The sequence below is a fragment of the Struthio camelus genome, chromosome 1, assembly GCF_040807025.1.
Source record: "Struthio camelus isolate bStrCam1 chromosome 1, bStrCam1.hap1, whole genome shotgun sequence".
NCBI classification, from domain to species: Eukaryota; Metazoa; Chordata; class Aves; order Struthioniformes; family Struthionidae; genus Struthio; species Struthio camelus.
In genome coordinates this window covers 63,847,649-63,870,096 of record NC_090942.1, presented here as the reverse complement: position 1 = coordinate 63,870,096, position 22,448 = coordinate 63,847,649, and the positions used below count along the sequence as shown (strand labels likewise).

General features: G+C 40.2%; 1 protein-coding gene across 5 annotated transcripts in view; it reads left to right on the top strand.

The window, feature by feature from the left end:
- Positions 1-14,895, top strand: part of SPIC (Spi-C transcription factor) — a 33,110-nt gene extending 18,215 nt beyond the window's left edge. For 2 of the 5 annotated variants that reach the window (XM_068944795.1, XM_068944804.1), the window contains exons 3-7: positions 5,265-5,291; positions 5,994-6,087; positions 7,789-7,901; positions 8,828-8,936; positions 12,578-14,895. In XM_068944795.1, coding sequence (XP_068800896.1) covers positions 5,289-5,291; positions 5,994-6,087; positions 7,789-7,901; positions 8,828-8,936; positions 12,578-13,005 — 747 coding nt within the window. In that variant the 5' untranslated portion in view covers positions 5,265-5,288 and the 3' untranslated portion in view covers positions 13,006-14,895. Of the gene's footprint in view, positions 1-3,690; positions 3,761-5,264; positions 5,292-5,993; positions 6,088-7,788; positions 7,902-8,827; positions 8,937-12,577 lie in introns of those variants that run through there. The other 3 variants (XM_009679966.2, XM_068944812.1, XM_068944817.1) reach the window with 3 other exon arrangements.
- Positions 14,896-22,448: the final 7,553 nt, after the last annotated feature.

Here is a 22,448-nt window from a genome sequence, read left to right as displayed (position 1 = left end):
AATGTTACCCTGCAAGTAACTATGAAGAGTTCTGAGAAGGATTAAAATGCAGAAATGCCATTCTTTCTGTTTAACCAACTGTAATGCTTTATAAGGTAGCCAAAGAAATAAAACAAATCAGGAAGTCAGGGAAGAATGTGCATCATTAGTACTCGTACAGCAAGTTTCCCCTTACTGTACTGCAAATAATACCAGAGTGTAGGCTACATGAGCCAGAACCTGTGTTTGTACAGATCAGCAGGGATCATTTGGCTTTGGTGGCTCTGCACCAATTTCTGCCAGCTAAGCAACTGATACTGTAACTCCACCTATTACAATAAAACAGGATATTTTTTGCATTACAGAGAGTTTCATTGCCATTTACAGAACAATTCATAAGGCAGGTGAAGAGTTATAGTTTATGATGTATTCTCATATTCTGGTATTTGAATAAATCATTGTATTTGTTGAAATGCATAGACTAAAATCTTCCAGCACAAATAGAATTTTTAGACCCAGTTACATTATCTGATTTACTTCTCTGATATGGTGCCAGAATTGGGTTTTTGGCTTTTATGTTCCCAGTTAAGGTTTTTGTCCCTGTTTGACACTAAAATATCTGACCAGCACCATGGTAAACAATATCATATAGCTGGTGGTTAGCAGCATTTATTTCTATTTTTTTAAAGGAGAGGTTTCACTGTAGTCTGGAGCTGGGAATACGAATTCAGGTGTTTCCTGAGCCCACTCATTTGATGTTCAGATTCCAAACTGATTAGCTGTGAAGCACTTTCCCTGGGATAATCACTGTATTCTACATGTAAAAGAAGAGATCATTCCACACATGGATTTGTGCTCTTGCGTAGAGAAAAGGTCCCGTCGTTGCTGCAAGAAACTTCCCGGTTTCTTTGGAAGCCTAAATGCAATGGACCAGACCCGGCATAATGGCAGAGGTTTGAAGGTCCATTGATCAATGCGGTTAGGCTAAGGAGGGGAGGACAGGCACATAGTCTCTCAACTTGTCCACTTTCATGGAGGCAGCATCTGTGGTTGTTTAATTACTGTGAATCTAAAGCCATGAGGATTCAGGATAGAGAGATCGCTACAGAGCTGCATGGCCAGAAGAGGGGTGATGGAGGGGTCTGCTGAGGCCAGGGACAGAAGCTCTCTGCGGCCATCCCACTTGCTGGTTGATTTCCGAAGACTGCTTAGCTGATAGGCAGACTCCTCTGTGCAGGGCAAGTGATTCCCTGTGACAGAATCATTTCTACAACCTTTTTTTTTTCCCTGTGCAATCCCTTCTGTCTTAAGTGGTCTGTCTGTTATTTGGGCAATTACAAATTGTCTGACATTCAGAAAATTCTGAGAAAGCTACAAATGGCTGGTGAGGAAATTTACTATTTCAAATTTTACATTCCTTCAGGAAGGGGGACTGTTTTTTATTCTACATTTGGACAATGCCTCATACAAGAGTCTTCATGCTTTCTAGAGCTCTCTGAGACAAGTACTGTAATACATTATTTAATTCTGTGTCTTTCATACAGAGACAAGTGAAAATGCTTCTTCTGTATCATTATTCTGAACTAACTTTTAGTGCAAAGCAAAGGTGAAAGAAAGTTCCAAAACTTAATCATTCTGTTGTTGGAAGTTTGTTTTTAAGATATGAAGGAGGCGAAGAACTTTATACTGTTGTCTCTCCCTGAGACTCAACTTTTGAAACCACACACAGTTGTTTCAGACACTAGAATTTGAATAGTAAGTTCTCTTTTTCAACCTTTTTGCTGGAATTAGTCTTCCCATTGAATGCAAGAAAGCAAAGCAGACTTTGTAAGGACAATTCTTGGCAGAGGCCAACATGCACACTGGCTTGACTGCACTGGGATTCATTGAGGAGTTAGATGGCTCCCCATCTTGAGCTGGACCTTAAACTGCCCATTCGGGGCCCCTGTGGCCTTCACAGGGAATCAGACTGAGCCTCTGATCTGAAATGGTGTGGGGAGTCTAGATCCACCCTAGGAGACAATGATTGCTTTCATTTCAGTACTATGTGTTTGTACCTTCCCATTTCCTTGGAAAACAAGTATTTCGTTGGCTTGCCTGGCAAGTAACCTCTTACTTTAAATGATAATATTCTGAATGAGCAATTTAATTTAGGAAAATTGATCATTTTAATAGTGTTAAAACCTTTAATCTCTCAACTTTCACCCGCTGCTACTACAAGCAGGACAGGGAACGCAGGAAGGCAGAATAATAACTGCCCAACTTCAGATCTCAGTGTGGGAGTAGGCAGCTTAAGTTGCATCACTAAAGCTTCTGTGAGTGCACCGTTTATCTAAAGGAATCCGGGAGGAATCTGGGCCAGATTCAGGTGTGTGTTACAATACAGAAAAGTCATTAATTTCACTGGAGTTTTTCTGAACTGGGTCTGCTATGACTCAAGGCAGAAGGTAATCTCTAGTGCTGAGCATTAACACTGTGCAAAACACCAATGTTGCTGTTCCTTTTCAGAAGAATCTTGGAGCACGTTCATAATTTAAAATCTGGTAGATATCCCCACTGTAGGAAGGAAGTGAACTCTGAAACCATATTAAAGAGAAAAGTTAACTGCATCAAATTATAGATTAGCAGATGGAGAGGAAGTTAACCGCGTAATCAAATTTGGCCTGCAAATCTGTGCTGAGTCACATTTGCTGTTTTCAAAGCATTATTACTGGTCATTTGCCTTTATAACCCCAAGTCATAGCAGAGAAATGGTACAAAATGAAACGTAGTTCCAAAAAACCCACATTTGAATATTAATATATTTCATTAGAAAAGAATATCAGATATTTTGAAAGTCTGTGGTTTGTATTTTGAAAAGGCAGGTCGCATTTGAAACTAGGAAATGATAGTTGGTGTAAACACTGGCTTTGAATTACCTGCAGTCAGCGTTCATAGCCAGGTGGAGGCTAATTCTTGACTATGGTTGTTGGTTGAGGGAGTGTACCTAAGCAGGGTTAGAGGTGATTGCTATTTTACAGCAGTTTCATGACATGTGATGAGGAAATTTTGTAGAATGTTCCTCTGAATTGGCTGCAAAGATCTAAGGCACAGGATGGGTTATGTCAACAAGAAGAAGCTTTGTGCTGAAAAAATAGAGAGCCCTCATCCTGTAGGCCCCAGTGGCATGGCTTGTAGTCGCTCAGAAGGTGTATGGCAAATCAGCAGCTACAGCTAGATCCTGGACTAGCTCTGGAATAAAGCCTGGATCTTTACCAAATGCTTTAGAGCGGAGCTGGGCCTGAGCTACAAATCTGAACATTGAAGCAGAGTTCTGAAATTCCCTCAAACATGCAGGGCTCATATTTTAGGATCTGGTTCACTCCACTAGCTAGGAAGGTCAGATAAAACCTCAAGGTCCCCTGCAAGCTGTATGGGACAGATCAGAGATGTAGGATTGTTGCCCTTATTAACATTGGTAACATACCAGTGACACCTCTGTTGGGATGATCCAAAGCCAAACAGAATCTATCCTAGTGCTTAGAATCTGCGTGTGTGGACAATAGCTAAAACATTTTGTTTTATCTGAGTGTCAATCACCATTCTCTTGTGCAGAATGAAGGGCCGTGCTAGCAGTGTACTATACCTTTACTCTAAAAAAAAAATCCCTAGTTGAAGCACTTCCCTAAAATCAGCTATTTAATGCAGCCCCTTTGCCAGCCCATTGCTGTGGGAACTCGGGCTTTCATTTTTTTATGAAACCAGACTGATTCTTGTGTTGCATGTGGAGTTGAAATTCTAGGTAAGTGTTCAGATTTTTTTTTAAACTTACCTAAAGTGTAACTTTTTAAAAATATGATTTCTGCTGTATAAATGATATGGCCATTCTACAGTACCTTTCTGATACTTCTACCTTTTTAGGCTTTGAAAAGCATCAGAAATGACTACAGATATTCAGCCAAGATTACCACGTATCAGTTTGGAGTTTTAGTCAGGCAAAAGCATTTTAAGGAAAATGAATTAATTTAAATCAGGGGAACACTAGTTTAGAATGTTTTGAAAGGAGATTCATGTCTTCAGTCTCTACAGCTCTATATCCCATGAATCTGTGGCCTCCATTACAGCTAAAGGACTGATTTGGTCCTTCTTTGTTTTAGGATACAATTAGATCAGTCTAGTGACATACTTGCTGCACTAAAGTCAAGGAGAAAACTCCCAGCGATTTCACTGAAGTCAGTTAATCACCAAGATTTCTTACAGTGAGATCCCTCAAACATATATGTTCAGTCATCAAGGTTTAAAAAACTTTTACAAGTTTTGATAGCACTTTATAATATACATTAAAATAAGTCTAGCCTATCTGAAGCATAATTAACAGGTTAGAACATTCATGGTGAGTATTGGATAAAATGTTTTCCTGTTTGTATTTCAGAATCTTGTCACTTCTTTGCATTTTAAAAATCCACACGGGGACCAGTTTTGCATCTACTGGAACTACTAACAGAGCTTCCAGTATTTTGAATGCACTATGATCAAACCTTTAAAGAGTAAAATACTGATGTGTTGATTGTTTTTACAATTTGGAAAAAGTAACTGTAAATGAGAGCAAGAAAAAACTGCAAGGTAACAAGACCTGATTATTGTAATTTGGAACAAATGTATATAGTGCCAAAGAGAGTTACTGGGGAATCGTTTCTGAGTAAAGTTGTATACAAAGTATATTCCATGTTAATCTAACTGAAAATGTGTCTATTTTTACCACTTATTAAACAACTAAATTTGCTTATGGAACTCATAATTACTCTGAGAGTTTATGTATATTCATATACAGTCGTATGCTAATCTGCCTTATGCAAAAAACCTCAGCTTGTTTCAATTACATTGAAAAACCAGAGACTTAAACACTTCCATTTAATTCAGGTCAGTATTTTCTTTGGGAATTAAGCAGTTAAGCTAATTAAGACTGAATGTCAGCAAAAACACATCTTTACTTCATACTGTCTTTAAAACATGTTTATAATGATGTGGAGAATAATCTAACAGGTACAGTATTAACGAGGCTGGAAGCTTTAGTAATGAAAAAGAGTATGAATTGTGAAAAACAATATCCAATGTATAAGTTATTTAATTTCATTAGAAATATCACATTTTAATTCTAAATTACTTTTATCTGTATTGTTAAGTATCTTTTATGTCATCACTGGAAAGAATCTGGAGTTATTCCATTCAATTAATTTCATTTGTGCTGACAGAAATATTCTTTATTTTGAAATACACAATTTTAAAATATTGTTTATTTTAAACAGGATTCCAGCTTTGCTATCTAAATAATGGTAAGTCTACCATAACTTCATTCTCTTTCATTACTGAAAGCTTCAAATAAGCTATAGAAAACTCTTAGCTAAACCTCTCCATGCCTCTCCAGAGGTCTCTTCCAACCTCAAGCCTTCTGTGATTCTGTAAACTCAGATTTTTTCTTTTAGCTTTTATTAAAATACAAGATGTCCTAAAATAGCAATAAACAATTTTCTGAAAATCCACAGTGTGGTTTCCTATACTGGCATAGTATAGCATTTTCCCTGAGTAACCAGTTCCTAATTCTTGTATAATGTTTTTTTGACATTTCAGTGTTATTAAATGATAATTTTGGCTTCATAACTCATACTATACAAATAATACATATCTCTGTATTGAGTACCGTAAAGCAACCTAATAACATTAACACTCTTTCTGTAAACTTCTGCTGCAAATTAAGGAAATGAACCTTGAAACATTTTCACGAGTGAGTAATTTTACCCACGTAAGTTGTCCCATTGACCTCAAAGAGACTTCTCAAAGGGTTGAGAGCTGTCTCATATTAGTAAAGATTATGGGAAGGTCTAACTGCCTGCAAAAAGTATATTCCAGCAGGACAGTGTGATACAGGTATATTCTACATAATTACTGTGTTTATTTAAGTTTTTCCACCTAATCAAATATTGGAGGAACAAGCCTGGTCTCTGCTGACTCTTGACAGAACAATGTTGTTCTTGCAGAGTTGTCCTGATCAAGACATACTGGGCCAGGCTTTTGAAGATGCGCTAGAGGTACTGCAACAGCATTCTGATGCTGAAATGCAATATTCACCAGGTAAAATAAAACTGTTAACGCCATTTCATTTGTGACTTAATATTTTTAGAGGAAAGCACTTCTTAAGACTTCTAGGTGGGAGAGTAATTTCTCAGAGGTGGATCAATGGGTAGTAAAGGGGTACACTGGGAGGAAGAAATGGGGGAAGAATATTTGAAGGGTTGCAGTCCCTCCGTTAGCACTGCCTGGTATGGCATGTACAAGGACGTTGTTGGACTGTCCCCCTCTTGCTTCCGCCCGGGTACTAACTTAAGTGCACTGAGCTCTGGTTTCCTGTGTATATATAACCACAGCGCAACAACTATTTTTCTAGCTCTTAATGTTTTAATTGAAAAAATGCCCTTTTATTATGCTGTGAATAAATTCATATAACAAAGAATTCATTGCAAGAAAAAAAAAGACCAAGAATCCAACAGGTGAAATTCATTTCCACAATCACTTTTTTATATTAAAATATAAATTTTAAATATTTTTTATATAGAAGTGGTAGTTTGAGTCTGGATGATTATTAAAAAAGTGGGGGTTTTGGCTTCTAGAGTAAGTTTTCCACTTCACAAAACTTAAAATATAGGCAAGCTGTAAATTGTTCCAGTACAGGCAAGGTTTTGGCAATTATAATGCTATAGAATTAAAAATCTTTCTGTGCTTGATGATTTTACACTATAAATAGAAATGGAAAGAAGGGAAAATGAGAGGCTACATCAGAAGCCTTCTAAGTCCAGAACAAAACTTCTACTATCTTCAGTGAAGTATGACTTTCATACAAGGAAGCTTATTTACATGTTTATCTGCTCTATACAGAAATGTAAATAGGGCACAGATTGGACCAGATATTCAGATGTTACTGAAAAGTTTTTGGCTCCGCTGCCATGGCTGAAGGATGCACTATATATAATTTTTCGCAAATGTTCTTGCCTATTCCTATTACCAGGCCAATGAAGAGAGGTTTTAAACACTTTCAACTCAATGTTTAGAAGTCTCACAGTTGCACCCAAATTTCCAATCACAGTAGATGTACCCCTTTCAAGGTCTTCTCGTGGCCTCCTAAAGAATGTGTAATTTCTTCTAAATGTCTCAGTCCAGTGTTCTCTGCTTTTTTTAAACATCCTAAGGTCTTGGGCTCCTTCTGTATTGTTCTTTTTGGCACTGCAGATATTCTGAGAAATTTTTTCCCTGTAGTTGATTTGACATGATAACATTTTTGGACAGCTGAGATGGTATTGCCCAGGTTCGTGTTTACCAGTTTCTATTCTTCACTTTAGCCAATATTCTAGATACTTACTTGTATTACGAATGGCCCGCATAAGAACTGTATGATGTTCCTTTTTCCTTTTTAACACATATACTATTGTTATAATTCATTATGTTTGGTGATCTGCTTGGCCCTCCTTTTTCTATTAACTAAACTATTTAATAACGCTAACTGACATTTTATTTTAACAAATACTATTTTTCATCATGAAGGCAAACAAAACCAGCCTAGGGACATCATTAGCAGTGTACAGAGCTATGTACAGATTGTGGTGGATAACCCACCGATAAAAAACATCCTGGCCCTGGAGAGTTTATTATCTAGAAGGCTGCCATAAGAAAAATGCATTTTGACAGACTCAGTAGCGTGTTAACTTGTTTGCCACTGGTGATTTTCCCTCCTCTCTTCTTTCTACTCACTCAGCTTTGCTCTTTCTTCCTAATTCTCAGGTTATAGAAATTGCCTGACTGTGATCAACCATCATCCTCACTTCCGAGCAAGTCCCAGCTACTCTGCAGCACCATCTGCAGAGGACCCAGGATATAGCTGGAGAAATGTAATAGTAAGTGAACTGATTCCTAATAACACAGTCGGCCATAAAAGGAAAGTTGGCCTATTAGTAATTTCTAATACAAATCATTATGTTAACTCCAGCAGAAATCCAGTCTGGCCAGGCATGATTCAGATGAAACTGCCTGAGGAAATATTTGCAAAACATATTTACTAGTCTCTCTTTCGGATGCAGCTTAACTGCTTATGGTGCTCTTCTGTGGTTCCTCATGTAATGTGACAAACAAACCTACTAGTACAGTAAGGAAAAGAGCTTCTCTGTCTTACCTGGGAACACACAGGGAACAACAAATTCCGGCCTCCACGCAGCTTCTGCCCCTGTGAGAAAGTACCATGCCTTTGATTTCTTCTCCACCAGCCTGCTTTGAGATTGCTGGAAAGGCCAGCACTAGCTGGACTCTGGATTCAGCTTCAGCCTGAAGAGTCTGTATTCATTCTTAAAAAACCTGAAAGTGTGGCCTCCAGATAGTGGTGGAAAATAGATAGTGTGGGGTAGATAATTTCAGGTAGCCAGATTCCACAGAAGCCCGATTTTCTGGCAGCAGATTAGCGGTGCAGGACACAGGAACAACAGAGCGTCTAGTGACACTGTTCAGACGAGCCTTGTCTTTTATTAACTCTGGAAGAACCCACAGTTCCTTCTCTGCCTCCAGCAGAGCAGTTCAAGGTGCACAGTGAGGCAATTAGTGTGTTTTCCCCCTTAAGCTCTCCCATGGTGAGCAATCATTCCTACTGGACTAAAGTTGCTGCTGCTCTTTATTGATACAGTACACTGCATGCATCTGTGGTTGTGAAAATCTTGTGTGTGTCAAGTGATGAAAGGCTGAATTTCTAAGGCTTCAAGCAATTAATTAGTTAACATTTCTTTTTCCTCAGAGAATGTATTCTATTAGTAACTCTTTGTCTTAATTCTTGAAGAACAGTGCAGCGGATTTTTGTGCAGATGAAACTGTCTACCACACTCTGCAGAATATTCCAGAAAACCAAGTGGTGCATGCTGCTGCTGGCCAGCCAAAAGCAGGGAAAGGTGTGTAGAAAGAACATAGCTTGATATGGATGCTGTGTAACTTTAAAAATCCCTTGGCAAATGATGCTTTCTCTATTTCCTAAATTTTCTACTTTTAACAGGAAAAAAAAGTTAACATTTAAAATAGTTGTAGGAACCGAACCCTAGCAGTTGTATTCTATCTACTAAATCTCATAAGGGGAGATAAATTTGTCAATATCTCATTCTGTCCTCTTATTACCTGCAAAAATAGATCAGAGATGTGTATCACTCCAAATCACTTGGGATGAAGTCTGATGCAAAGAAGTGAATCTAATTATCGGTAATGTCATTATCCATTTCAATAACTTCTTTTATTTCACCAGCGAACAGTGATTTGCTTAAGGTTCTTCACACATTTAAACATTTCTTGTGCCTGATTTTATGTCTTTTTCTGTTTGCTCTTCAAATTTCCTCTTAGCTTTTGTAACTTCCCATGCACATTTTGATTTTCTAGTAGTTATTGTTTATGCTCCTTTTGCACGACTTTCCTTGAGTGGATTTCTGTTTTCCAAAGAATAGGTCAGGTGGTCATTACAGCACTTTAGCTGCTTATTGCATTTATTCTTTAATTTTCACTTGGGGCTCAGCTTCCTTTCTATGACTCTGTTAGATGAGGTTTCCACACCTTCCATTCTGAGCTGATGTACTCACTTTCGCCCATGGGGTCTTTTCAAGTAGCTTCCTGTTTTTGTTGCTTTTTGAAATCCTCTTGTCTTAAATTTAACCACATGGTGCCAGTTTTTGATATCATCCCTCCCCATTAATGCTGAGCACATGTTTTCTGTTGCTTAGTAGCTCTACTATTACTACTACTGCTACTGCATGTTCCATGGGACTCTGGGAAGAGTAGCTTCTCCTTTTAAGTCCTGTACTTCCACGCTTGGAGTTCACTGCTTCAAAGCCAAGCCTGCCAATCCAGAAATACTACTTTGGTAAGTCTTACCCAGTGTTGCACTGGAGAATTTTACATGTCATTAGCTGAAGTCGCCTTCAGCTATTACTGCTCCATTAAACTTCATTTCCCGTTTAATCTTTCTTTAACATTAGGCATTCAGTCTTCTCATCCTTTTCCGGAAGGCTATACTGCATAAACTTTTAGAATGACTGACTATTCTTGCCTGTTCTTTGTCCACGGCAATATTCCTGTCAGAAATTATGATCTGGGGGACTATTTGCACTGCGTTTAAATGAGTTTAGTCCTCTTGGCCTCCTATTCAGCCATGAGAGGTTATGTCTACACTAGCAGTTAGTGTGGCCTACTAGGAATGGATTTGTAGAGGAAATGATCAGAGGAGCCAATATCTGTATTAAAAGTATTTCACAGGGAGTTTTCTTAGGACTATCTCAAGGCTGCCACCAAGTTCTAAAGTTAGAATGACTTGGCTCTGCTTTTGGAGTGTATCTTTGAGTTTAGTTTCCTCTGAAAGGAGTCCAGTTAATGTACTTTAAGATCTCATTCATGACAGAGATGCTCCAGTTCCTTCATCATCTTTGTGGCCCTTTGTTGGACTTCATAAATTTGTCTTTCTTGTACTGCAGAGCCCAAAACTGGACCTAGCACTTCAGATGGGGCCTCACCAGTGCTGAATTGAGGGGAAGGATCACCTCACTTGGCCCTCTGGTAATGCTCTGTCTAATGCAGCCTAGGATACTGTTGACAACCTTTGCCAAGAGGGTGCATGTTCAGCTTATGTCCAACTGTTGTTATCCACAGCATCCAATGAGGTTGTTCCAGGACAATTCAGCGTGGAAGTCTAATGCAGATGCTCTGAAACACCTTTGGGAGGAGCCCCCCGCCCTCTCTCCAGTGATCACATAAGAGACCTGCAGATGCTAGCCTTTTAAATTAGACTGATGTTGTGCAGTAGCTTAGGGCCAGGTAGTGAACACTGTTAGCAAGTACAAAGATCCCTGAACTAACTCCAGCTCAAACTGGTGCGTCCACATGGTGAGGCACTTTGGAGATAATAGCTGGGCTCTAGAAACATAGCTGCATTAGCACAAGCGAGCTAATAAGCCCTCTCAAACGAAGACATCAGCTAGAGATGATGTGCCTGGAATTAAAAACTTGGACAGAAATGACAGCTGAACTAAGAGGAAGGACAGCATGAAATCTGAGATGCTGTTACAGACATGGCTACACTATCATTTTCCAGCAGAGACTCAGTCAGCAGTAGCTAGAGGCTCTACTGAGCTGCATAGACATCCAGATGTCTCACAGTTCTTATTCATCCTGTCATAGGTTGATAGGGTTATAGGATAATTGAGGCTGGTGGGTACCTAAGGAGGTCATCTACCATGATTCAGAAGTGCTTACCGTGACCAGGCAACATCCTTCACCTGTTTGCTTTTTAGCTTCTCATTTTCATAGTCTTTTATATATTTCTACTAGAATATGTTCTTCTAGCCACAGACCAATTTTTATTTAGCTCCTGACACTTTATTACTTTTTTGGAAAGTACCTCTGATTTCTTCTTCTTCCTAGTTTGGCTGTCACTTCTCTCCTATTTCCTTATCACCAGATGCAGGGTTACGGTCATCCCTAACAGATGTCTTGGCTTGACCTCAGTGCTCCTTAGCAACTGTCATTTTTCCCCAGCTCCTAGTTTAAAATAGCCGTGCAAGACAAGATCTTATGATCTTTAGATGCAGCTGCTTGTTTCCACTTTGATTAAAGTGGAAGATGTTCTTCTGCATAGACTCTGCTTTCTCCAAAATGTTCCTCTTTGTCTCATAATTTTCAGTTCTTCCTCCATATGCCAGCTGCTTGGTCACCCTTGGCTTTGTGAAGGAAACTTGAAGCGCTTCAGAGAGATGGATCCACTAAACCTAAGTGCAACTAAGTAAGCCCTATCGGTAGACTTAAGTTTGAGATCTGAAGCTGTGGGGAGGAGAATAATTCAGTTAACTGACAAATGTTGTAGTACTGAAGCTTGCTTTTATTCTGCATTGAAATGAAAATTCACACTTCTGATTTTTTTTATAAAATACAGTATGCCAGAAGATCTATTTCCTTATTGACTAGGTAAGGTTTCTAATTCAAAACTATCTTACTCTTCCTGCTCACTCATCCCCTCGCTTCTTAAGTTAAGCGAGACTACCTTGCATCCCAGAAACTTTCCTGAAATAAATCTGGACAAAATCAATTCATCTCCAAAATCTTTGAGTTTTGATTAAAAAGGGAAAGCATTTATTAGAAAACATTCAGATTGGCTCTCCAGAACCTCTTTACTGCACTGCCTGAAACTGTAAGTTCCCGTAATAGCTTCTTTGACCGTGTGCCTGGCCAATACCTATCTGAAGACTGCTGAAAGTGGCTTCTGAGAGCTACCAAGCAGTGAAGTCACTAAATATTTGTCATAATTCCCAAATAACTTGCTCTGGAAAATCTAATGACCAGATCTTTTTCTGTCAAACTGTGCATATTTCAAAACTATCACCCCATTAAATCTGTTGCTGGTCTTTTGTTGAATTGTTTATACTGATTTTTTGTTTTGTGGCAGGGTATTAGGTTTACCTACGCTTTGTCTTTAAGATCCTTTCCAGGAGAAGGGCAACTGTTTATCTTTCAAAACAAGTGTGAGTTCTGTTCTGACCTTTTGTACTTTATTTCTTAACAGGTAGGAAAAAACTTCGACTGTTTGAGTACCTCCATGAGTCTCTGTATGATCCAGCTATGGCAAACTGCATCCAATGGGTGGATAAGCCCAATGGTGTCTTCCAGTTTGTCTCCAAAAACAAGGAGAAACTTGCAGAGCTGTGGGGAGAAAGAAAAGGAAACCGCAAGATCATGACATATCAGAAAATGGCCAGAGCACTGAGGAATTATGGAAGAACAGGTGAAATCATTAAAATTCGAAGGAAGCTGACATACCAGTTCAGTGCAGTTGTTTTACAGAGACTTGCTCCATCTTATTTCTTGGGAAAAGAAACAGTTTATCATCCGTACATTCAGTCTAATCAAGAATATCAGTGTGCAGATGACTGGATAAGTTACAATAATTACATGTATACCAATGGTTATGCGCTACAGCATGCTAACAGCTAGACACATCTTTCACATAAACAGGCCTTTGTTAGCTAGTAATACTTTCTAGCACAGGAACTCTTCTCTGTACGTGGCTTTTCTTTTAAAATATCATACCAACACACACTGAGGAAGGTTTTAAAAATGAAATTGGCCTAGTTTTGTTCCTTTTGAAGTTTATGACAAACAGTCAGCGACTATTCAAGAAAAACAGCAGCTCTAGGGTAGGTTCTGTTCTCCGCTACATTAATCAGACGAATTTCTTCAGATCAAGTTAGTATACACAAGATCAGGAACAAGGCTTTTGTGTGCTACTGGATACCAAAGATCCCATTCCTGACAACAGCTAGCCCTCTTACAGCAGTCATTATCTTCACTGGAAGTTTTGCGTATATCCCCAGCATTTTCAATCAGAATTTAGATGCTATTGTACTCTAGCACACACGTTCCATATCAGTTAGAATTGGAAAGGGAAGAGATTTGCCAACTGCGTGAAGCTACTGTCTGCTTTTTTCATCAATGCTTTCTATTAACAGACATTTTGTGAGTAAATGCTTGGCTGAAGTATAGAGTCCACACGAAGGTGCACCTGTTGGCAAAGTTGTTAATCCTTGATCACTTAAATTAACATATCTTAGCACAGATCCTGACATACGGTATTAGGATTGCCAGGTGCACATTTCACTGTTGGCAGTGGGTTCACTGGGAGAGTGACCATACCATGACAGGGTTAGTAAAGGATTATGCTTTTTATGAAGTTATTTACAGTTCTTCCCCCACTAATATGAGAAGCTTTTATCCAGCAGTTCGATATGCAGCTGACAAGCACAGCTTTGTTATTTATAATCTCTTTTCTAGTTATTACTTTACATATATATATATATATATACATATACATTTACACACATACACAACTTCAGTTCTCCAGCTCTTTTTCCTACATGGTAGTGTAGCTGAAAGAGTTGGTGGTTTTGCATTCTCTTCATGGGGAAGGACTAAATTTAAAGTGAAGAGAGAGTACTAGCCATTTATGCCAGAGTGATACCTATAAGTCTACTTTTTCTCTGGCATGTAAGTCTGTAAGACACCTACTTCTGTATCCTGGCAGCCTTGCATCATCATTTGTATTGGCTGTTGTGCCAAAATACTTCCATTCAACTGCATTCAATTTCATGTTCTGCATTTTGCTCCAGGTGGCTGCAAGCCCAGATATTAACAAAGACAAAATTGAGAGAGAAATAAATGGTGGCCTAATATTTTTGATGAAATTCACTGATTTTGATAGTTACTTCTTGTTCTAAGCAGGAGCTTACTTCTACAGGGAAAGCATTTTATGTTACATTCTATGTAACAACAGAACATGCTCTACTCAAGCAAAGATCAATGTTAAGAGATGGAAGATGTGTACTCCTGTAAGTTGGAGTCGTGTTAAATAGCACTAAAAACAGACCCAGATTTTCAGTGAGTGAACAACTGCCAAAATAAGGTTATGACTGTGTTGTTAATATTCTGTTTTCAGTGTAGTTTCCTGAAGTATATAAGCTTTATGACAAAATAGACACAAGAATGCCTCTGCTCCCATAGAACTGAATCTGGATCCTGCTGTAACATTGTATGTGGTGGAAATTTTACTCTCACAAAGGACTGAGGTCTTTCAGTTGGGATGCCTTCATTGTATGAATGCACATGTAAATACAGCATTTCAAATGCACACACATTTGCCAAGAAACTGCACAGTTTAGTTATTCTGCATCTGCTAACCACTGCACACTGACTTATGTTATGTACTAGACTGATAACATACATCAGGTTAAGAGTCTGCTTTGTGCAACATGCTTCCTTTATCAGTATGTTCAGATTCATTTTTCTCAAACTCATCTACTTGTTAAGGAAATAAATACTTACTCAGATGATGTGTTACTTTTAAGTTGTGTGCAAACATTAGCATTTGCTTCTTCTAAAATTGGTAGCCAGGCCGAGAAACTATAGCAGCAGCTGGAAGAACTGGCCATACAGGAGAACAGTACAGAGCTGAAAGAGAAGAACACTGGAGGTAAGAACCAAAGGGTAGATCAGAAAGAGGAGAAATGAGAGAATGAGAATATTTTTGGAGAGGACAAGAGAGAACTTGGAGTTAAGTAAAAGTGAGGGAAGAGCAAAGTATGAGCAGGAGAACTAGAGGCAGAACCAAAAAAAGAGAATGTTCTAGCCTGCTTTTTTCAGCAAAAGAGCTTGTTTTTCGCAGATACATGTGTGAGCAGGTGGGAGCTAAACAGCTGGGATATGCGGACGCTGCAGGTAGGGAAGCTGAAAGACACTATGCATGAAATGGAGTAACCATGGGAACTGACAGTGTTAGAAAAGAATAAGAGATTTCTATGGACAATGGTAGGCTCCTCCCCAAAATCAAATGCACCTAAGAAATTTTAGAAGCTCTTACTGTAGTTCTGTGCCTATATAGAAGGAGTTTTGTAAGCGTGCAATGAACCAATATTGTGCTTACATATAGAAAAAAAATTCCTGACCGTTAGCAACTGTCTTACCTAGCAAAGACAGATTAAAACATAAGCAAAGACATAAGAAGACCAAAAACATGAAACAGACCTAGACATTTTGAGATCGGAAATACAGCGCATCTGTTTTTTGACTGCGAGAGCGTTTAGCCACTGAAACAACACACTGAGAGATGTGGTGGATTCTTTGTTTTCTGAAATCTGCCATCCAGCCATCTCAGCCCTCTATTTTGACTGGAGATGTGTCAACCCCTGGTAGATTTATGCAACAACAATTCTATATCAAACTCTAACTCCTGGAATCTACCACTACTGCAATACAGTACATCTTAGAAATGGATATGATCCTAGGTTAAAGTCACAGACATGTAAGAAGATAAAAGACATGTAGGAAATCAGGCTACTGCTGGTCTCAAGATTTGCATGATCATATCAAGTAACTCCATGGAAGAAAGTCAAGGTTTCACCTGAAGATCTGAACACAACTGAAGGATGGGTGCTTGTAGCCAGGTGAAGCATTTTGATTCCCAGCACAATCCCCTGTGCTCCTCTCACCCTCCGTTACTGTCCTCCCATCCTTGGCCTCTCCATTGCATCCACTCCCTCCCATCCACATAGGCTTGAACACAAGAGGTGCTCATGCCAAACACCCAGGGGAGATATGTGAAACAACCCCCAGGACAATAGCGTTATCCCTCCCGTGCAACTCTTGAGATCAGCCCTGTTGCTGCCACTGATGACTTTGCCTTTGTTTTTCTCCCTGCCTCCTTTCTCTTGACCCCCAGCAGCCAAATCAGGCCAGAAAGTAGACTGCCTTTTTATGTGCCACAATACATGCTCACCTTTGACTTAGAAGCTGCATCTGGAAGAAGTCTCCAACTCCAAAGAGCCTGGGATAGTGCCTAAAGGTGGGAAGAAGCTGGGCTTCTCCCAGCTCCTACACTCAGTATCCCACTTCAGAGGAAACCTTATGCTCAGCTAGGTGCCCCTTACTGAAGTCCTGCGTGTAACCAATAGTTTGCCTCCTGACGCTTCAGGCGCTTTAACAGCACGTGAGCCTATCAGAGCAAAGTACACCTCTAATGGGGCTGGCAGAAATCTACTTGCTGAGGTGCAACTAAGCATTTGGGCAGACTTATTGCTCATCCCTTGCACCTGCTTTGTAGCCTGGCTTCTGTTCAGATGTGTCAAACGATCAGGGATTCTCAGGCTCCTCTCCCCCAGTTCTTGTTAGCTGCAGTGACTGTAACTCAGAAAGAAGTGCACCTCATATAGTGTATCAGGCTTTTAACTTGTGTCTGCTCTATCTTCAGTATTATTGTCTGATGGAAGTTTCCCATGCTACAACCCAGGATGACATTAGGTGGGTTACACTCTGGCTGGAAGAGCTTTGTCTTTTTTGTCGTGGTTGTGCCCCGGACCCACAAGATGGCACTAAAACACAGCTTTTCCTACTGATTTTGTGTTGCTTGGATGATTATGGTCATTTGTTCTTCACTGCACATCTCTTTTTTTCTTTTTACGTTTCATTTATTTCATCTTCATGCTGCACACTGCAGCTGCAAATGTGGCAGAAGCAACACCTTTTCTTTTGAAGAAGTATCAGACTAGTTCCTGCTGTTGCAGATATAGAAAACCCCCATGATGATATGAAATGCACAAACTAAAGCACCTAACATAACGTTAACAGATCCGTTGCTCTGTCTGCTACCCTAGGCAACAGTCAGATTTATAGGTGCAGCTGAGGGTCTTCTCCAAAATCAGTGTAGCTGCAGTGGCTTCTAATGTTGCTGAGGATGGTGCATGAACAAGAAACATAGCCAGACTTTCAGGTTTAGACCTGTGAATTCCTATGAGCAGGTAGGAATTACACTGATAGCCTTTCACACTCTGTGTTTGAAGGACAAAACCAAAGTGTCTGTGTGACATATTTTCTTTACCCCATCTTGCCCTTCCTATGCCATATAGATAAATATATATATATATGTATAATATTTATTTATTTACATTTATATAAAGCTAAACCCAGTATAATGCAGTGGGTTGCCTGTCTGACTTGGCTTGTCCAGAACCAGTTCTCTGCTTTCCAAAGCATGTTCAGGAAATCAAAAGCAGGAGGGATTCTTAACTTCCAGCTTAACTTCCATATGAACTTCACCTTAACTTCCATGAATCTCTTCCCTTGGTAGCTGCACTATGAGCACACATTAAGTATCTGCTTCCACTTTATCCAACTCTTACCAAATGTGCATTCAGGTTACAAATGGATCAGACTGCTGCATCACTGCAAGCATAGACTGATGTTGTCCCACGGCAAGCATTGGGTTGCCAACTCCTTAATTTAGCAAGCTGAGATATTCTTCTATCATGTCACAGAGCTATGTGTGCTGGTTTTCCATTAGTAGATTGTTTAGCGAGTGTAAGACAGATGGAGAATGTTACGCAAAGAGTGTTTTTTTTGCAGGAAATTGTCCCATGGATTGTTTCCTAAAAAGTATCCAGGGTGTCAGAGGTAAACGAAACTGTTTATTCTTCTGTTTTGGTTAGTAAGAGCTGCCCCTGCATTCTTGGCAACCTCTAAACAACCATAGCTAATTATCTAATGGATGAACTAGGAGTGCAAACACACACTCGTTTATCAGTTTTATGCTAGAACCTCAGCTGGGCAGTCAGGCTCTTTTGTAGTTAGGTTGCACTGACCTTGGCAACTTTCCTAGTTTTCCAGTTTGCAAACTTGCCTTTGCAAAGAAGGTCAAGGAATGCTCCCAGACTGCTTCTAATCTACAGGAGCAGATTCCAACATCTGTGCAGAAGGCAGGGGTAACAGCAGTACATGTGCTTGCTGGTGTCTGCATGAACGGTCTCACTTGAGGGACTGGCTGGGAGAACTAAGAAGATAAAGCAAAATTGTGTTTTAAATCTTTTGTGGACAGTGGTGTCCCGTTCTGCTTTAAATCGAATTCACAAAGACTCTGTATTTCCAATTCAATAATTTTGCATAATATTCCCATAATATTGACAATATGATTAAGGACTCATGTGTATTATAGCAGGACTGGAAAACAGACAGTCCAGCGAGTAGAAAAATCACTTGTTGGTAGTGTCAGCAGAGAGCATTTGCCAAAATGCACCATTTTCTTGGGTTTTATAGGTCCACCAGACCTCCCTGTGAGTTACAAATTGGCCTCCTGCAAGTGGCTCTTCACAGGCAATTTTTGCCATCTACCCGAGTAAGGACTTCTGCTGAAATCTGGCACTGTTTTAGAGCTTTACTTCACCCAAGTTCTATGGATGAAGTTGTCTTCAACAACTTCAGTTGTCTTATCTGCTCCCTATATGCTATAAATTACATGGGGCACTTTTCAGGCCAAGTACTGGCAGATGGGCCTATTAACTCATCATTAGTTTATTCAAAAGAGGCCTAGACCTATAATACTGGAGTAACACATATCACCACCAACACAGTGGCTCTCTTATAATATGGCTGCCTTATAATATTATATTACTTTCACTAAGAGATTTCAAAGTGCTTTATAAAAGTACAGTTATCCCCATTATATCTCTAGGGAGAGCGGAGTGTGCAAGAGAGCTGGTCAGATGTCCATAGACTCACAGGTGGTCAGTGACAGAGTGGAAAAGAGAACCCAACCTCCTGAGCGCAGTGTTACAACCAACAGCCGGGCCCACCTGTGCTGATCCAGCTTCCATCCTAGTCCTGCCATTCCAGGAGCACCAGAAGAGAGAAATAAAATAATTAGCAGAATCAAATGCATGTGTAGAAAGTGCCCCAAAGAGACAGCAGACAGCCCTCCACTGGCAGGTACACATGGCTGCACATGGTACACCTGGAGGCCGTGCAAGCTTTTTCATATTACTCAACAACACACCTCAGACTTGAAATGCTCGAAGCACTACAGCAGAAGAGCAGTTCTGGGCAGATGGGCACCTTTTTTCCTAAGCAGAGTATTTCTTTTACTTTCTGCAGTGAAAAAACGTATTTCCATATATCCTGTCATGACTGTAGGGAGCCGGAAGTCAGACAGTCTGGCCGGTGGGGGAACATTTTAAAATACCACTCTCCCAAGGCAATAGTGTCTAAGAGGCACCAGCCACCTAGTTAGGAAATTGCACATTGAACAGTCCGTGTTGATACAATGGATTATGAGGTGAATTACAGTGCAACCAGGCTGTATTAGCAAGATGCCATCAAACTGCAAACAGAGTGCAAACTGATGGATGGAAAAGTAAATTCCTTATTTGACATTCCAGAAACACATAACCTGAGCCAAGGGTTCAAGAACCACAATAGAATAAAAAGAAAGACAGCTGACTGTTTGTCATGTTATCTCTGTGCAGAATTAGAGGCATTAATTACATATGGGGAATATTAATGACAGTTTAAAGTGGAATGTAGCTAATCATTGCTGTACTATCTCCAAGTAGAAGGCTGATGAAGCCATATAATGTTTTTCTTTCAGAGGAAATGAAAACTCAGCAAATCTGTTTGGAGTACTAGCAGTGTATACTAGCCCAAAGGGTCTGGGTTGACTTTTCTGCCTCATTAGCACTAAATTCAAACACAATTAGAGTACACAGTTCTTTATAGATTTGACTAAGCCCATTAGTCTTGCTAGGATCCAGAGAGCACAAGAGATGGCTTAGAATCGTGAGATTGGTTTAAAAATATTAGTGTTTGAATGATCTGATATGCCTTCCAGTTTTTAAGCTCTTTGGTTTCAGGTTTCCAATCTGCCCCCAGCAGTGTTGAGGGTAACACTCTTTTTAAAAAATGAAACCAAGGACTTAGAGAACACTGCGACTGGGGAAGTGTTGTTGTTTGTTAGAAAAGCAGCATGTTTGGAGAGGTTCAGAACAGTGAGTGAAACTCCATCTTCTCTACAAACAGCAGTATGCTTCATAATAGAGACAACCCCACCCACTGCAAGGTGTTAGTTGCTAGCAGTCAAAGGCAAAGGAAAAAAAATGTAGCTGAGATATAGTCCATGGACACTGGAAGCCTGTGCAGTCCCTGTCTGAAGAAACAAACGCTCATATTAAAATGGGCAAGTTTTCACCCAATTCCTCCTGCCCTCAGTTTCCTGTTGACTGATTACTGGATTACTGGATTACTTTAGACCTCTGCAGCCCGCAGAGCCTCTCAGTCTTCATAGAGTAAGGAGAATTTAGATGGCATTTCCAGCTGCCTGGACAAGATCCAGAGGGTCTAATTTGTCCATTCTACTGGTTTGTCCCATCCACAGTATGTAAACCAGATGAGAATCAGGCTTAAACATCTCAAAAGGCCTTGGAAAGTATGAGCATCTCACCAGGAGTAGCCCTGCAGAAAGACTGCAGTTTTCACCTGGTGTCACTGTGAGATTTTCCTGCATCCTGTGAAAAGCCCATTAGAAACAGTGCTGGTTATGAAGTGTTAGGGCCCTGAGCGCACTCTCCCTCTCCCAGGGTTTGGCTGCTGGGGCTCAGGGCAAGTTTTAATTAGCAGATGTCTGGCCTTGAAAATGTTGTTAAGAAATAAGTGTCTGCGAAAAAGCTGGAAGACGCCTCAGCAGGACCTCCCCTGCTTTGCTTAGGAGCTGCATTTAAGCTGAGGATCTCACCCTTGGACTCTGCCTGAGCTGTGCCACAGCCATGCCTCTGCCTGACCACGTACCTTGCTGCTCCAGACCCTGACCCTGACCTGTAGACTGACTTCTTCATTCAACCTCAGACCTTCCTCATCACTATGGACTTGTCTGGAGATCACTGCAGTGTGTCTGACCCTGGCTGCTGTCACTGGACCTGCTCCACTCACCTTGCTTGGGTACTGTGGGACCTTGCTTGGGTACTGTGGGACCATGCCCTTGTTGGTGAGGTCTCTGCCCTGCTCTGCCTTGTTCTGCTCAGCTCCCAGCTCCCAGCTCCCATTCCTGGTGGAGCAGCCAGACCTTGCTGCTCCCTCACACAAGGCAGCCCTGGTGCAAGATGTTAAAAATTTCAGTCCAAAAGAATAAATAATACTATCACAGCCTGCAAAGTGTAATGAAACACAAGCTCAAATGGAATTACTTGAAAGTAGTATCTGATCAGACTTTCAGAGTATTGTTTGGCATATGGAAAGCATATAATTCTCTTATCTGGCCTCTGGATGAAACAAGCCACATGCTTATTTAGTTCTTGACTATATGGAAAAGATTTTTTATTATATGCTAAGCTGTGAATTTAAATCAATATTCAACACCAGTATTAACCTCTCCTCATTCGAATTCTTATTCATCCTGGGTCTCTGCTGAATGCACACTTCTGGAATAAGTATTCTAGAAGCATAGTTTTAAGTGGCATAACTTCCTTATTTAGTCTAAGCTTTAAGCAAACAGAAGTTTTAATGAGAAAGCTCTGCAAGATTTGGACTGTTGCAGGCTGCAGATAACTTGAAACAGAAGTTGTTCAGCTTTCTGCACTGATTTCACTCAGATTCAGCATGCTTTAATTTCCACTCTGCACTCATCAGTTTGATTTCTTCTCATGTTTTAGAGTCCCCGGGTTGTAGTAATTCACACCCTGGCTTGCCCTTTGACATGGTGAGGACGGCAGCAAGTAATCAATGGCAGACTCTCTCCTATTAATCTTGTTCAGTAAGGGCCTGATCCTCTTTCTGTGAAAGTCAAGAGGATAGTTCACACCAACTTCAGTGTAGGCAGCACCGTGCCCCAACATTAATGGCTTTAGCAGCAGGTGTTCCAAGAAACCCACATCAATCTTCCCTTTTGTTGAGATTAAGACTTTTGCCACCTTGTGCTGGGCTGGGAATCAAATACCCACGCAACCTGACTCTCCAGCATTAGGTGTGAGAGGTGTTGCAATGCCAAGCTCTCCGCTCATTTTAATCTGAAGAAAAATGAACAACTAACCCACCTGAAAAATGATCACCTGTAAAAGTGATCACAATTACCT